This window comes from Pygocentrus nattereri, chromosome 12, assembly GCF_015220715.1.
Source record: "Pygocentrus nattereri isolate fPygNat1 chromosome 12, fPygNat1.pri, whole genome shotgun sequence".
NCBI lineage: Eukaryota > Metazoa > Chordata > Actinopteri > Characiformes > Serrasalmidae > Pygocentrus > Pygocentrus nattereri.
The window spans coordinates 36,686,394-36,704,484 of record NC_051222.1 but is presented as its reverse complement, the minus strand read 5'-3'; the positions used below and the strand labels follow the sequence as shown (position 1 = coordinate 36,704,484).

Here is an 18,091-nt window from a genome sequence, read left to right as displayed (position 1 = left end):
TTGATGGATTATGTGCTGTAGATGGCTCTATATAGAACCTTTTTGAAAAGGGTTCTTCTATTGTTACTAGCTTGACATCGTAACAATAGAAGAACCTTTTTTGCCCCTATATAGAACCCTTTTCAAAAACGGTACATACAGAACCATCTACAGCATTCTGAAGAACCATTTCACAATGCAAAAAAACCCCTTTTATATGCTGTTCTTTGAATGTTCGTCGTTCCATACAGAGCCATTTTCTTTACCAAAGAACCCTTGAAGAACCATCATTTCAAGAGTATAGTTCACCCACTAAGTTCAGTCAAGTAATAGTAGCCTCAGCAGCTGATCACGGTCAAGAATGCTCTCATTCAAGCTGGCAAAAAGCGGTCAGAGGCCGGGTAAAAGTGAAGTGATCAAGTCCTTCGTTTGAAACTGCAGACAAAACTTTTCTTGGATCCACTTCCAGCAAATTGGACATTCCGAGCAACTCTGGACGAGGACTTTCATCCTTCGAGGAACTGTGAAAATGTCCTGATCATGGCTAAAGAACTCTCAAAGTCTGTAGAGTTTATTGCATAATGTATATATTTATGCTTTATTCTAACTAGCCGTGATTAGTTAATTTACCTGTGCATTGAATTAGGACGCTTATTGCATGTGATCCCTTCTTTAACTAGCATACTATCATAATATCTCAACACTATCTCATCTTTAGAAAGCTATTACACCATTAACCTTTTCCCATTAAGCTGGGTCAACTCTCAGCATGCCAAGCTCAAACTCCACGTCCATCATTTTTGTAGAGCGGACTGGCACATGGCATCAGCTGATCTCATTAACATATAGTGAAGCTCCTCACAAACCACCCATGAACACCACATCTCACTATTTAAATCTGGCCAATTGAACATTTATTGATGTCTATTCTTCTTCTTCTTTCGGCTGCTCCCTTTAGGGGTCGCCACAGCGGATCATCTGCATTCCATCTTGCCCTATCCACTGCCTCCTCTACTTTCACACCAACCATCTCCATGTCCACCTTCACTACATCCATAAACCTTCTCGGAGATCTACCTCTTCTCCTTCTGCCCGGCAGCTCCATCTCCAACATTCTTTGCCCAATATATCCACTATTCCTCCTCAACACATGTCCAAACCATCTCAACCTGGCCTCTCTGGCTTTATCTCCAAACTGCTCCACCTTCACTGTCCCTCTGATCTGCTCATTTCTAATCTTAATTCTAATCTTTATTGATGTCTATTCGTTTTTTTAAATCAAAAACTGAGATTCAGTATTTCTTGCTGTACCAACTCAGTGGTGACACAAAAAAGCCTTGCAGATATAAACATGGACTGTAAAAACTAGATTGTTTGGTAAATGCGGACAACCCCTGAAACCTCCTGGGTTATTTGATAGAAAGGTCTTTCCGCCTGGGGTTAACCACTCTACATATGAATCAGAGCATCAGAAGAATGAATCAGATTCAAAAACCTATTTATAGTGTTTATAGTGATTTTAGTTTTGGGTATGTTCTGTTAAAATTACTGTCGGCAGTGCAACTTTTAAAATGTTTCCATAAACCATCATTATCTTGTGCTTAAAGATAATCTTATTACTGATCACTGGAACCACTGTGTCATGTTGGCCTAGTTTCATCGGAAGCTGTCTCACTGCAGCTCACTGTTGCCACCTGGTGAGCTTTCGCCGACCTATCGCTGTCTTTGTGCTGCTGGGTGGTGACGTCGACGTCACGTGGCCTCCTGCTGCAGGCAGAAGTGTCACTGACCTTGTGAAATTTGCACACAGCTGACGGTGGCATAGTGCACGGAAGCTGTTACAGCTGAAGCGAAATGTGTTGCAATGTCTCAGGGTTTTAAGTAGGCTCATAAAGGAGTACACTACAGACTTTAAAATGAAGTGTTTTTATTTTTCTGAACCATTTAATACTGTGAAATGATCACAATAGAGGACAGAATTGGAAGTCTTTTTATCTCCATGTCCAAAATGACCTGAGCGTGCAGCTGTACAATACATGAAACAATCTGTAGTGAAACACAGACCCAGAAAGAAGGGCTGAGCCAATAGTCAGTACTGCTCATTAGTCAGTCATTGTCATCGTCTGGTTCTCTTCTTCGTGAGGCCTCATACATTTTCAAAAGGAGACAGAGCTGGATTGTAGGGAGGCCAATCAAGCAAACACACTGTTGTAGGACGTACAGAATTAGGCCTGGCGTTGTTTTTCTGAAATAACAATGGACTTTCTGGCAAAAGTGATCAGCAAGTTGATTCAAGTCAAGGCGACAGTTGTGGATGTTGCAGTCAGTTGTTTGAGCACTTGAGGCTTGAAGATACGTTTCCAGAGCAGCTGAGACTCTTCAGAACAATGATATAACTAGCACTGATAAATAGGCTTTGCCTAACACATGGGTTTATTAGTATGTTCTGACTTGTTGGGCAAATGCTAATTGGCAGTAGTAATAATCACTGTTTTCCTTATTCTCCTAAACTGGTTTCATTTTCTTTTAGTACTATTTTTTGTTGTTTTAGTATTACTGGAAGACATGGTTATTGTGTATGAAAACCACTAGCAGTATTCAGTGGAAACCAGAGGGCCAGAGCCTGGGTTCGGGGGTTTATTAATAATTGGGCTATGCTACTGGGGTGTGCTATAAGAGTCCTGGCATTATTATTTGGAGTGACGAGTGTGGAGCAGTTTCATGTATTCATTTTTCGGGGTTTGTGGTGCTTCATCGAGGTGTGATTTGTGGTGTAAATTGGTGTTGCCCTGGGCTGACTAATAGGCGACCACAGTGTCTGTAACCCCTTTTATTTTTATGTCCCCAAAGGCCCTGCCTTAATCCTGAAACCTATTTAAATATTACTGGGTTAATCTTCCAGCATTATTGATCACTATTTGTATTTTAAGAGAAGCCTTGGCAGTTTTAACTGAGGTTTTAAATAAGTATTGTATTTTATTTTTGTTTAGTATGTATAATAAACGATTTGTATATTAGTTTACCGTATCGGTGTGGGGAAACTTTCTTGGTCAGTAATTAGGACTCCCCCATCCTTCTAACTGGGGATGGCATAGTAGGCCACAACCTGAACTTAATCTTGTCTAGAGCATTGAGCTAGAGGTGTATTGGACTCTAGCAGTCGTAAGTCTTGGGGCTTACACATAATAAAGTTCCAAGTTGCATTACACATGGGCTATATATAATATTTAGCACTTGCATGATGCAGTCATGCAATTCCATCTGAGTCCTCGAAGGTCACATATATTCATATTCGGGCAGTCATGGGCTGGAGGTTAGGGAACCAGCCTTGCAACCGAAAGGTTGCCGGTTCGATGTCCTGAGGCAACAGTATGTGACTGAGGTGCCCTTGAGCAAGATACCTGACCTCCAACTGCTCCCTGGGTGCTGTGGATAGGAGCTGCCCACCGCTCCGGGCAAGCGTGCTCACTGCCCCCTAGTGTCTTCTCTATTTTCCCATTGTGGGACTATTAAGGGTCCCTTAATCTGTTCAGCAGTGGTTTATAGCCTCATGGTTATTTCAGTAAGACAATGCCAGGCCTCATGTATACGCTAAAACAGTAAGGCTTTGTAGACACAGAGTGTGTGCATGACTGGCCTTCCTGGAGTCCAGTTCGGTTTCCTATTGAAAATGTATGAGGCATCATGTAGAGGAGAATCAGACAACAATGGCCACAGACTGTGAAGTCTTTTATTGAGCAAAGACGGGCAAAATTTCCAATTGCAAAACTGCAAAAACTACTATTCTAACTTCCCAAATGATTAAAAAGTATAATTAAAGGGAAAGGTGATATAACACAGTGGTAAACATGCCTCTGTCCCAACATTGTGTCTTTTCTTTGCACTTTTGTCAGTTAAACAAAGGTTAAATTAAGGTTACAATCACAGATTCTTCTTGTTTTCCAGAAATGTGGTTTGTATATATAGCCTAAAATATTATATAATAAATTACTACTACACTCACCAGCCACTTTATTAGGTACACCTAGTAAAAGGTTGGACACCCTTTTGTCTTCAAAGCTGTCTTAATTCCTAGTGGCAGACTTTCAACAAGGTGTTGGAAACGTTCCTCAGAGATTCTGGTTGGTTATTTGAGTTCCTGCTGTCTTTCTATCATCTGGAACCAGTCTGCCCATTCTCCTCTGACCTCTCACATCAACAAGGCATTTTCGTCCACACAACTGACCGCTCACTGGATATTTCCTCTTTTTCGGACCGTTCTCTGTAAACCCTAGAGATGGTTGTGTGTGAAAATCCCAGCAGATCAGCAGTTTCTGAAATACTCAGACCAGCCCGTCTGGCACCAACAACCACGCCACGTTCAAAGCCCCTTAAATCCCCTTTCTACCCCGTTCTGATGCTCGGTCTGCACTTCAGCAAGTTGTCTTGACCACCTCTACATGCCTAAATGCAGTGAGCTGTGGCCGTGTGATTGGCTGATTAGCTATTTGTGTTAACAAGCAGTTGAACAGTGTATTATAGTCTTAGACTTTGCATTGTGACAAGAAGCAATGGTGAAGAGATTCACTGTGCTTCTCTAAAATTCAGAATCACCACCTGAAGTCAAATTAACATAAACTAAAACACATTGATATGCGCTCGGGATGTTTGAGCTTTGGACCCATTGAACATCAAACAAATAAGATTTGCAAGGCTATTCTGTGAAGGATCAGTTTCAGTCTGTGCCCCCCCCCCATGGGCCATGGTGGTATTGCATTTTGTGTTGTTTTTATTTGTTTGCTTTACACTACAAATAATTTAACCAAATATAATTTGAAATTAGTTTCTTTTTTGGCAAAAATAAAACATTGATATCAAGCTCATTGATTGTTCTGGGAAAATGCTAGTTATGTTTAAATTTTCAATGCAAGCAAAACTGAAATGAAAGCTTCTTTTTTGTTTTAATGTTCATTTATAAGGTTTGTGTGGTTTCATGTAATACAAAAACATTTTCCAACTTCTTTTTAGGCTTTAGAATTTAAACAGGTTGTTTTTGTCACTTTGCCTTTAAAACTTATATATCACTGCTGTCAGAAGAAAACCTTGTATCTCCATTTTCATTTTTCAGTTTTTTACATATTTTCAAAGGACCTGTTGCCCTTTACATTGTGTGTAAATTTCATGATGAATGGAGCAAAAGAAAATAGTCCAAAATGACTTTGAAAGATGTCTGGTTCCATTGACTTGCATTAAAACTACAGTAAGTTTTTTCTTTCTCCTGTAAAGTTCCAATTTAGGAGATACAAGGTTTTCTTCCAACAACAGCGATATGTAAATGTCCTCTGCTCTGACTGGCCACCGAGTCTGGACTGAAACGCTCCTTATAATTTCAGCATAAATTATGTGCAGTGGTAAACTGCTGGGGCTGCACAGATGGATGTAGGTAAAAATGTGGGTTTTCACAACATCACAAAAACAGTGAGTTCAAAACAAGCTGTTTTAGCAGTTTAGATTCCACATATGGGCTGTGGACTGGCTGGCTTTGGCACTTAATGAAGTGAGGGAGGATGAAGGAATCTGAGAGCCCAGGAAACTAGTAGGCATGTACACATTCAAACATAGTAAAGAAACCACAGACATAAATAATTAAAGCTGTGATACAAACCAAAAACTAAACAACAGCTTAAAATTTGAGTCTCAACACACCACACTGAAAAGCACCAGTGCTGGTGGACAAACCAGAGATTGGAGGCAGTGCCCAGGACTTGGGCATCGTTCCCTACACCCTTGCTTATTTCATCCCCCCTGATTATCTTTGCAGGGTTTAATCTGGGCTCAGAGTTCTTTCGGTCCCAGGGGACGGGTGAAGGCCACACCAATTCTCTTCACATTGTAATGAATAATAAAAATGCTACAAAACTATTTCTAATTAAATCTCTTTACACTGACTTATTAAAGGTAAAGAAGGTTTTTGCCTTCTTCTTCAAATGTTTCCATTTTGAGAAGCTACGTTTCAGACCTACTGCAGGCCTACAACTACTGTCTGAAGTTTCTGTTCCCCTAAGAGTGGAGTGACAGAAGCCTGTGTGAAACTGTAAAGGTTGGTTCAGTTGGTAAATGTGGATAACCTCTGAAACGTACTGGGTTATACAACAGCCAGCCCTTTTCCTCCTGGGGTTAGCCTCCATTTCCACTTAGAGCCCAAGAAACCCATGGTTTTGCTGTTTGTGATTTCAGTTTCAGGCATATTTTGTGACCAATACTGTCGTCGGTGCAAGTTTGAATAGTTTCTTCACAAACCCGCCTTTTCTTGAACTTAAAGACAAGGTCACCGAAACCAGAGTCACAGAGGCCTAGTTTCATCGGAAGCTGTCTCACTCTTGCTCACTGATGTCATCCTATCACTGTCTTTGCGCTGCAGGACGGTGGTGTAGATGTCACGTGACGTCCCGCTGAAGGCAGAACTGTAAATAACTGCATGTGATCTTGGCACAAAGTTGGCAGGGGTGTAATGAAGGGAAGCTGTTTCTGCTGAAGTAAGAAGTGTTGCATCATCTGGAGGGGTTTGCGGTGGGCTAAGTAGGTAATACACCCCAGACTCACGATGTGCAACTTGGCCTTTTGCAGAGGGTCTCCGGATTGAGTGAGGTTGATGAATGGGAAGGGGTTGACTGGGGTCTGGAATATCATACAGGACTGAAGGCGGCCTGGGGTTGGCGGCTGAAGAGCTGGCATTTGTTGGGAAAATGTTCTCATAGAAGAAACTCTCCTGAAAAGCAACCAGAAATCAGTAGCTATTATGAGTATTAATGTCATTGGACTCCATCAGGGTAAGATGGGATTCAAACAGTTGGGACTGCACTGTCTGCTATAACAATAATTCATAGACTCTTATAACACTGTGAAATATTCAATTCATGCATGTGTCGACTGTAATGCACGGGTTGGCATAGACTCATCTAATAAGTTACGAGTTGCATAATACCTGAATAAAACCTGAATATTCTGTTGTAACTCCTATTGCTATTGATTGTATTACATGTGATGATGGAAGTGATGTCTGTTTGTCTACCAGGCCCGTGCAGGTTTACGGGGGGTGGGGGTTGGTGTGGGGGGTCTGCACCCAGAAGTTGCAAACGGAGGTTAAACATCACGACACCTATCACATCACTCTGACGCCGGGGCATCCTGGCTTTTCAGAGCTCCATATACTTATGGAGAGTTATCACAGAATATTTGGGGCCTCTTTCGAGTGAATCGAGTGAATGTGTACCACGTCCATTTAGCACATTGTGTCTACTTATAATTCCTTGTTATCACCTAATAATGGTGTCTGTCCTGAGTGTGTCTTTACACTGTTGTGTTCACCATACATGTTCCACCAAGAAAACAATGCAAAAGCTTTTTGTTATACCGTACCAGTATAATGACAATATCGCTGTACTGCATTGAACTGTATTGAATCGAAAACTTGCTGCTATTTCATAGAAGAGGCTGGTTATTGGTATCTGATCCGCATCATCAGAAAATGCTTTGATCGAAAATTGGAGAAAAGAAAGAATGAATCTGGTGGATGCCGTTAGTAATCTAGCCTGGAGATGGCGCAGACTGTGAATAGGGAAGTAAGTCACGTGGTAATGTCAGTAACCATATGACCACAATGTGACCACAACATCATATGATAACACGGGGTTACCAGTAGTGCAGTGTTTGAATAGATAAGCACTGCAGCTCCAACTATAAACCTGAGAGAATTGCAATCCACTTGTCTTTGCTTTATCACAACAGCTAATGTCTCTATTAAATATTAGGTCAGGTGTGTTTAACCTTGTAAACAATAAAATAAAACATTTAGAAAGGTAGTACAGGAGGGCTGTCTTCCCCAGAATCGCAGAAAGTGGCATCAACCCAGGATTATATTTATTTAAAAGCTGGCCTTATATCAGTATTCACTGAATAACAGAAGCCCTGATTCACAAACACATACATTGCACGAACTGTTAAAGAAGGCATTGTCCACTCACCCTGTTGGATTCACTGCTTATCCCTGGTAGCGTAGGGTCTATAGAAATGAGTATTTCAGCTTTTAATTGCAAAACAACAATACAGCTAATGTGTAAGTGTGACTGTGTGTGTATTTATAAAATACCTTTTGCTCTTTTTGCATTTTTCCTCTTAAGCATAACAAAGATGGCACTTATGATTCCACACAACAACACAACTACAGCCAGGGATCCTCCGAGATAAGCAGATTGATCTGAAAGAACAATTTAACAAACAAATCAAATATAAGAAGGGACGGCAAACAAAACAGGGTCCCCTGGAGTGATCTAAACTTAGAAATGAGTGTGTTTGGTGTGCTGCACGTCAGATGAGTCAACACAGTGTGGACATGGGTCACTCTATCCCATTGCTCACTGTACAGTCAGCAACCTGTGGATGCGCCCCTTAGAGCATTTGTCTAAAATAAGTGTGGGTTTAAATTGCATTTACATGTAAAGTGTGGGAAAATAAGTATTTAAACACTTTTGTTTTTGGTATTTAATGTACCATCACCATTCACTTTATTAGGAAAACTATACTAATATTGGGTAGGGCCTCCCTTTACTCTCAAAAGAGCCTCAGTTTTCCATGGCATGGATACTACAAGATGCCGGAAGCATTCCTTTGAGATTCTGGTCCATGTTGACAGAGCTTCATCAGGCAATTCCGGCAGATTTTTCCTGCTACAATCCTCTTGTTCTACCACATCCCAAAAGTGTTCTGTTGGATTCAGGTTTGGTCACTGGGAGGGCCACTGAACTCATTGTCATGTTCATGAAATGAGTTGAAGACGACGTCTACTTTGTGACATTGTGCATCATCATGCTGGAAGCAACCATGAAAGGATGGTCAAATCGTGGGCATGAATGGACGCACTGGAATGGATGGACTGTGGCATTCAAGTGATGATTGACTGGAATTAACAGACCTAAAGTGTGCCAAGAAAACATTCTCCACACCATTACACCACCTCCATTAGCCTGGACCATTGACACAAGACAGGTTGGGTTCATGGATTCATGCTGTTGGTGCCTAATTCTGACCAGTTTTCTGTTCGTGGCTGATAGCAGTGGAACCCAATGTGGTCTTCTGCTGTTATAGACCATTCACCATTCATCTCAAGGTTTCACATGTCCATTCTGAGATGCTTTTCTGCTGACCAAACTGTACAAAGTGCTTTTCTGAGTTACCGTAGCTTTCCTGTCAGCTCAAACCAGTTAGGCCATTTTCTGCTGACCTCTCAATTTCCAATCACAGAACTGCGGTTCAATTGATGTTTTTTTTTTTTTTTTTTGGACCATTCTGAGTAACTCTAGTGACTGTTGCGTGTGAAAATCTCAGGAGAACAGCGGTTATAGAAATCACATTTCTTCCCCATTCTGATGGTTGATGTGAACATTACCCAAAACTACTGGCCTGTATCTGCATGATTTTATGTACTGCACTGATGACACACCATTGGCTGATGAGATAATTACATGAATTTCACCCAAACTTTGTCAATGATACAGCCAAAAGAAGACTTAAGGCAGACTTATCAACAAGAAAGTGAGTGTGCTTACGATGTGCTGTGCTGTGATATGCCACAGCTACGAGGCCTGTCGAGCTGGCCGCTTGGATAGCGCTGCATGGCAGCTATGACGCTGCCTGGGCTGGTGAGGTTCAGCTGCAGGAAAATGCTACCCCTTCGCTATTGCTATTCCCAGGCCAGCCTCCTGTGTGATGCACTGTAAGTTGCTGCGTGAAACTTCCCCCCACGACTAAGGACTCTTTCCAGGCTGGCTAAGTGACTCTATACTGTGGTCAGTGCGATTCCCTCTGCTGGCTGGGGGAACCGTGGAGTGTGTGTGTTCTGTGTTAAGCAGTGATTATGTTATGTAGTGATTATAAAGCGTCCTTGAGCATGGGAAAGGCTCTATATAAATAAGTGATGATGATGATGATTACAATGTCAAACTGTGTAACAACGTGACAAACTGTGGTTTGGGGGAAAAGGCAGGTTGTGTTTGGGGACATATAGATTAACTTACTTGTGAGAGACACCTCGATGTTCTGTGGTAGCTTGGTTTGTCCTGTTGACATTGATGCTAATGGAGATGTGGTGAGGAGAGAAGTTAAAGAGAGTCACACAAAGATTGCTGTAAGTCATGCAATGCACAGTAGTGTAAATGTTTACATTAGCCAGAGTGGCAATATTAGCTTGGCTCTCACTTTGCTGTCATGTTTCCTATGTTAAATCCTCCCCTCTCAGAGCCAGGGGACCAGCCTTGTGTCCACTGAGTTGATTTAGATCAATCCTTCACCAATCTAAAAGGTGCACGAGGCTTCCTTTATTGTTGGATGCACTGGGATCGTTTTTCTGAGTTTGTGCAAGATTTAGTCAGAGAGCAGTTTGTATCAGTAAGAGCTTATCAGGTTTATTAGAGTAACAAAAACACACTGCTATGCGATTTATACGCTCCTGTATGAATGGTCTTATTAAAAAAAAGAAATACTAATATTTTACATTCATCTGATGTTCTTATCTAAAGCAACTTTATACAGGGAGGCCAAGGTGGTGTTAGGAGTCTTGCCCAAGGACTCTTATTGGTATAGTGTAGGGTGTTTGCCCTGGTGGTGGATTGAACCCCAGTCTACAGTGTAGAAGGCAGAGATGTTAACCACTACACTAACCAACCACTACTAATATTTGTTTATATTAGTTCAGAAGACGTCTAGCAACTGCTACTTCAGTTATTGTGAACTGAACTGGTATTAATTACCTTGTAAGGCACACATAAACCAATATATTTCATTTGTAAAAGTAATGATAAGTTCTATGTAAATTATCCGTGGTGCAGACTGTGGGGATGGTAGAGGAGCTTTTTCGCACTTTTATGCCTGATTTCTTTGGTACTCCTGCACCTGTTTGGAGACCAGTGTTACAATGTTAACCCTCAGAAAAACACCCTTAAACTATGTTTACATCACAAGCTTGTTGCTTAAATCCGATTTTTATCTCAAATCCGATCTCTCTGACACAGCGGCTCACACTCGCTTAGGTAAGTAACTCAAATCTGTCATTAATGTGATGAACCGGCCTGAACTGACCCTCATGAGCTCCTCCTACTCAGTAACGTCACGTTACTGAATCATTGCATCATCAGCACAAACTGATGAGCAGAATGAGCTTCGCTGAGAAGATCATTAACTCTGCTTAAATCAGCTCTCAGCTTCATTATTAGAGCCAGACGAAGGAGAAAAAGGTGAGATGAGCTGCTTTTCCACCGTTCACAGGCTTTACCTGATTTAACTATCTGTTCGGAGCTGCTGCCATGGTAGCGCTGAATGACGATGCACGCGTAATGGAAAAAAAGCACATGAATTCCAGCGTCACATTAAGGTCTTATGGCCACCAATAGTTCAGGTTGGATTTGAAAAGATCACATATGTATCCACGCAGCCCTGAAAATATCAGATCTGAGTCACATTAGGGTAAAAAACTGGGCTTGTGACACTTCAGCCTCGTTATGTGAAAGTAGCCTTATTTACATGCGTCAAAGTGGTGCTATATGACAGCCACCAAGAAAGAGATACAAATAACACAGGAGGGAATTGTAATTCATGCTCACAGCTCAGTAATCAAAACGTGATGAGAGTGAATCTTAAGAATCATCTTCTTAAGATAATTCGAAGGATATTCTACTGTAACCTATTTAACTACACAGTATCTCCACCCTACATTTTCCTTCGCTCTCCTTACTGCATTGAATTTGTATGTGAATTAAACAAACTGCATCAATAATTATTGCCAGCAGCAAACTGAAAAGACAAGAATGTAAAGGTGTCATGTGTTTTGTATATACACTATGTTGAAATTACGTATTTTGTCTTTTTCAGTTGACAAAAGAAGAAAAATCCTAGTCTGACATTTTATGCCAATGTTGACATTGTTGTCACTGGAGGGTGAGAAAAGCTACAGAGTTGGATGTGAAAAGGCAAAAGGTCAAAATCAAACATTTCGGTTCCTCACCTGAGGATTCTGTGCTGGACTCACTATGTGACACTACATCCAGGTTGACCTCGGTGAGCGTGTCTCGCCCCCAGTCGTCCACTCCACACCAGTACAGACCAGCATCGTCTACACTGAGGTTCCTGATGGTCACGATGAACTCCCTCTTTTCTCTGTTGTCCTCTAGACTGAATCTACCTTCCATGGACCATGTTGTGGACTTCACCTTCTCCATCTCAACCTTTTTTTTGCCTTTGCTGAAGTATTTTGGGTACCCCTCACTTCCTCTGTCATACGGACAGTGGATAGAAGCATTTCCTCCTAGTGGTGCTTTCACTCTGACTCCTGCGGACACACAGTGTAAAACTGAAAAACAGAGAGAGAGATGATGATGATGATTAAAAAAAGTGTAATGATAGCTGGTAATTTGTGAATGATAGGTTGGAGGGAATGGGTATAAAATCCTTCTTCAACCAAAAGGTAAAAAACCCTTGAAGTTACAATGTAAGGGGTTCCCCTAGAATAAACATGTCATAGAAGAGATAGTTCACCCCCTAAAATCCCAGGCTTATTACATACTAACGCTTATAATCCAATAATTGCAGAGACTTCAGGGCAATTTGGCTGAGCTATTCTTCAAGAACATAAGTCTGCAGTAAAACACAATAAACCTTTGGGCCCACTGGTGGGTTCTGGCCATTTAAGGGGTTAAAATGTATTTGACGGCAAACAAGCAGTTCTGAATTCTGAAAGATGAAAGAGAACAGAAAGAACTCACCCGCAAGAAGAGGCAAAACCACGGCTGTGATGTTCATCCTGTTCCTTATAAATAAATAAAACATGCGTACAACTTCGAAACAAACCAATTGTTATTTTTATTATTATTACTGTTATTGATTTGCCATATTATTTTAATCCGTTCTTGAAGAAAAGAAATACAGACTAATAGCAGCAAAGGTAGGCACAAACCTTAGGTGTAACCAAGTCAGCTGCAGTGCTATTCTTTCTGTCTCCAAGAACATACAGTTCAGACTGTCGGTAAAAGGTTGGGTAAGGAGAGGAAGTGAGCACCAGGTGCACATGCTCATGCTTCAGGACCCTCCTATGTGCTGATATGCCAGCCTACTAAGTTGCATGGTAAATGGTTATGGACTTTACTGTGATTGTGAGGATCTACTGCTTTGTCATACAGTTTCTCAAAACTTTACCCTAAATCTGATTCAGAAGGAGAGCAAAAACGGTCATTGCATATACACATACAGCTGTGAACCTTTGGTGACCTTTCATCCTCCTGCTGGTTATCGTGCAGACAGACTCAACGTCTGACACATTCACACATACAGACAACAACATGCAAGCGCTGTTTAAAGTAGCACAGACAAAAAGTGCACACAGGCACTGCGGGGGCAAATGACTCAGAAAGGTCCTCATGCACACATTCACCACATGAATATGACAGAAATCAAACTGCAGGGAAACTTGACTTTTGTGTTCATGGCCCCAGTGGTTCACCTGAAGAGATACTGCCAAACTGGGACTATAAAGAACTGTGAGACAGAGCAAAATGTGTAGAGGGACAGTGGTTGTACTAGTCACCTATTGCAGAGTTCTGTTGCCATGATGGTGACAAAGTTGTTTCATAGGAAGCAGCTTGTGGGAGAAAGAGGAAATCACATATTCAGACCCCAAAGACTTTACAGGCCACATACGACATCCTCTGTCAGTGCCTGAAAATGACTGACCCCTAATTTTTCCAAGTAACACTCGCAGTGATAGACTATATGCTTAGTGAATTGGGTATGGCTCAAATTTTGCCTTGAAAACATCCATCCTTCCATACTCTAAGCCGCTTCTCCATCAGGGTCGCAGGTGGGGGGGTTTGGGGGGTGCTGGAGCCTATCCCAGCAGTCTTCGGGCAAAGGCAGGATACACCCTGGACAGGTTGCCAGTCCATCACACGTCAGACAGACAGTCACTCACACCCAGGGGCAAGTTAGCAGGTCCAATTGGCCTGTGGGAGGAAACCGGAGGAAACCCACGCAGAACATGCAAACTCCACACAGAGAGGACCCCGGTCACCCGGCCAGGGAATCGAACCCAGGACCTCCTTGCTGTGAGGCGACAGCGCTACCCACCACGCCACCGTGCCGCCGCCTTGAAAACATGCACTCAAAAATAAAAACTCACTAAATTGTCAGTGGCCAGTCTTGTCACTAGGGTGGTACCCTCAAGGGTACATCTCAGTACCTTTAGAACATGCTTTTCTAGAATGTTCTGGTCCAACTTGACCTCTACCTATCAGGCCCATGGGTGTCTATGCTGGTCTTGGACTGAGGGTCTACACCAGTATATACTAGTACAGTTCAGCAGTGAAATTGCAGTGGAAAGATTAAATAAAGATCAAATAAAATTAATAGAAAGCAGAAAAGTGTCTTTTGGCTGTCAAAGATTTGAGGCTAACTAAATTCCTTCCGAACCCACAATGAATGTAATGTATTAAAACACTGCATTCACCAGCTTTGGTGTGAGGAACTGTCATATATTCCAGTCCCTCACCATTCCGGGTATTTGAGGATTCTATGCTGGACAGAATATGTGGCACTACATCCAGGTCGACCTCGGTGAGCGTGTCTGGCCCCCAGTCATCCACTCCACACCACTACAGACCAGCATCATCTATACTGAGGTTCCTGATGGTCACGGTGAACTCCCTCTTTTCTCTGTCGTCCTCTAGACTGAATCTACCTTCCATGGACCATGTTGTGGACTTCACCTTGACCATCTCCATGCCATACTAACGGGCCTCCCGGCCTGTGTTGTAAAACCACTGAAGATGGTTCAGAACGCTGCAGCACGTCTGGTCTTTAACCTACCAAAACGGGCGCATGTCACCCCGCTGCTCATTGAGCTCCACTGGTTACCGTAGCTGCTCGTATCAAATTTAAAACTCTTATGATTGCCTACAAGGTGTTAACAGAGCAGGCTCCTTCCTACCTGCACTCACTCCTAAAGGCTTACAGCACCGCCCGGCCGCTGCGATCCTCCAATGAACGTCGCTTAGCTTTGCCAAACATTCACACAAAGCAATCGAGACTGTTCTCATACTTGATTCCCCAATGGTGGAACAAGCTACCTTCCGCTGTCAGAGCAGCGGCGTCCCTCGCTATTTTCAAGAAACTCCTGAAGACAGAGCTCTTCAGGGAGCACTTGCTCTAATCGCCTCTTGCAATCTAACCACTACCAACCTTATCTCCTTCTTGCCCTCCTTCCCTTCTCTACCCTGCTATTACCCTTTGGCCTCCTTTAAGGCCTGACTATGTTTGTTCTATGTACCTCATTATTTGTAAGTCGCTTTGGATAAAAGCGTCTGCTAAATGTAATGTAATGTAATGTAATGTAATAATCTCAACGTTTTCTCTGCCTTTGCTAAAGTATTTTGGGTACCACTCACTTCCTCTGTCATATGGACAACGGAAAAAAGAAGCATTTCCTCCTAGTGGTGCTTTCACTCTGACTCTTGCAGACGCGCAGTGTAAAACTGAAAGAAAGGGGAAGAGAGAATAGTAGTAATAGAGTCATCATTTCATATTGCAATTTTAGCTGGTTCTTTGAAGGGTAAATGGGCAGGTGGGGTGGCAGAACTCCTTGTTCTTCAGCTAGAAGATAAACACCTGTACATAACAAGCACAACAAAACAGCACTACTTTCTTCCTTACTTACTTAGGTCAAGGTACAAAACTATTATTGGGTCTGTGCCCCTCTTGTCACTGCGGAGGTACCTCAAAGGTACATCTCAGTGTCTTTAGTCAATGAGCATAATTCTACCATAATCCATTGAAATTATATTTTCCAAGACTCCACACACCATTTTGATTCCAGGCTTTTAATTTTATTGTTCCTTTTTAAAACATTCAGTTATGAAAAAGGTACAAGCATGTACTTTTCAACTGGAAAAATGTAAAGGTTCACAATTGGACCTTTTAAAAAAAAACTGTTGTCCTTTGGAGGGAACATTTACACTGTTTGTACCTTGATGAAAGTAAGACGTATCTGGACAGAACCTTTATTTCTAGCAGTGTACCCTCAAGAGAGGCAGTATACTGGTGAGGGTAATTATCCTTCAAAAATGCATTGTTACACTATAAACTTCATAACGTTGGTGGCTGGTGTAGTGGGTAACACCTCTGCCTTAGACTGGGGTTCAGTCCCCTCCTGAGTGAGCACCCTATACTATACCAATAAGAGTCCTCGGGCAAGACTCCCCACACCACCTTCGCCTACCTGTGTAAATTGATCAAATTGTAAGTCGCTCTGGATAAGACTGACCGATGGCAACAAACAGTCGAGAAGAAAACAGATAAAAGGACTCACCTGCAAGAGCTGTCAGTCTCACCACTGTGGTGTTCATGCTGATTCCTGGAAGTTGGACAGAACGTTCTAGACAACTTCAAGTCAAAGTTCTGGGTTGCCGTATTTGTTGTAGTTCCTCCAAAAAGGTGTTGATGAAACGTAATGAAAGTAACAATAATAGAGTGAAGAGCAGAACTGTCTTTTACCAAGAACATATAGTTCAGAGTGACGGACAGATGTCATGAGTATAAGCAGATGGGAAGTGAGGAATGGTGTGTGTGGAAAGCAGTAATGTGTGGTTGGGTCAGCGACAGCGTGGGCGAGGGTGGCACACATGCTTAAGAAGACAGAAGTATAACCTTTATCCTAACCAAAACTGGAAGCCCATTCCTAAATCTCACTATGGCAGAAGGCTGAGAGGCTTACCAATAAAAGGTTTCTGTCAAAGAATATAAAGAGGGAATGCAGTCAACATAGTCGACATCCTCTCAAGTATGCATGACGCCTGTAATATTTTAGTGACCATTAATTATCTTGCTGGTTGATATGCAAAGAGGCACCCACAATCAATTTGGACCCTTCCACTCAGAGAGAGCAGTAAACAATCACTGCTTATAAACTGACCAAACGGTTGTATCCAGAACTTAAATGGTAACTACAAATAATACTGTGCTTCTTTAAGAGTAAGATTGTTTAAAAAATACAATGACATAAACAAATCAGTGCTGTTTGTTTTAATGTCATTCGAATGTTTATGTTAGGTTTACTGCCAAGAGAGAATATCTAAACTAAACTACTAGAAAGCTAAACATAGTTAACAGTTTGGTGGAGGAGGAATAATGGGCTGGGTCTCTTTTTTAAGATTTCAATTAAGTGTAATGTTAATTCTACAACATACAAAGACATTTCAGGCAATTAGCAGTTTGGGGAAGACCCTTTCCAGTTCAGGAGGCATGACTGAGCCTCTGTGAACAAAGCAAGCTCCATAAAGACATGGTTTGATGAGTTTGGCGTGGAAGAACTCCACACAGAGCCCTTACCACAACCTCAAGCCCTTACCTCGTGTTCTTCAGACGGATGGAGAATGTGCTGTAGATGGTTCTATATAAAACCTCCTTTGAAAAAGGGTTCTGTACAGCACCAAAAAGTTGTGTCTATTGTAACAAGCTTAACATTATATCAACAGAAGAACTGTTTTTGGGTGCCACATAAAACCTTTCAAAGATGTTCTTTATAGAACCATCTACAGTACATTCTGAAGAACCCTTTCATGAGTCAAAGAGTCATTTAATCATTCAAGGGTTCTTTGAGCATTTGTGGTTCTTTATAGAACCATTTTCTTTACTAAAAACCCTTGAAGAACCATCATTTTTAAGAGTGCTGTGCAGGCTGTGTGTTCACAGTTGTTAGTAATGGGCTAATTTGGGGAAGTCTCTGTATACAGTCTCCCTTAACCCACTGCCCTGTGAAGTTTACAGGTTACCTACAGCTCTGAGTTTCCATTTCAGCCAACGAGGACCTACATTTTTACCCACACAAGCCGCAAACCCACATTAGAGCTTTGCTTGTTCCTATTATTGCATCAGACACTACTATTTACAACTTTAACAGATATTAGCTTTAGCCTCTGCATTATTAGACTCTACACATTTACATTACTTTGATGGTTATGCTCACATGATGGTAATGATGAACCAACTTCAATCTAAATGAGTAAAATGACTAACAAAACATTGAACACATAAAAAA

General features: G+C 41.8%; 1 protein-coding gene across 4 annotated transcripts; it reads right to left on the bottom strand.

The window, feature by feature from the left end:
- Positions 1-5,180: 5,180 nt before the first annotated feature.
- On the bottom strand, positions 5,181-16,626 carry LOC108413969 (CMRF35-like molecule 9). 4 transcript variants are annotated; one of them, XM_037543493.1, is made up of 7 exons: positions 16,364-16,626; positions 15,444-15,530; positions 12,014-12,358; positions 10,032-10,088; positions 8,108-8,215; positions 7,983-8,020; positions 5,181-6,727 (listed from the first exon to the last, which is right to left on the bottom strand). In XM_037543493.1, the coding sequence occupies exons 1-7, from the start codon at positions 16,398-16,400 to the stop codon at positions 6,302-6,304; spliced, it is 1,098 nt and encodes a 365-aa protein (XP_037399390.1). In that variant the 5' UTR covers positions 16,401-16,626; the 3' UTR covers positions 5,181-6,301. The 4 variants fall into 4 exon arrangements, with proteins under 4 accessions (XP_037399390.1, XP_037399389.1, XP_037399391.1 ...); XM_037543492.1 differs by lacking the exons at positions 15,444-15,530; positions 16,364-16,626 and adding exons at positions 12,771-12,814; positions 12,962-13,940; XM_037543494.1 differs by lacking the exon at positions 15,444-15,530 and having other exon boundaries at positions 16,364-16,625.
- Between the last annotated feature and the right edge of the window lie 1,465 nt (positions 16,627-18,091).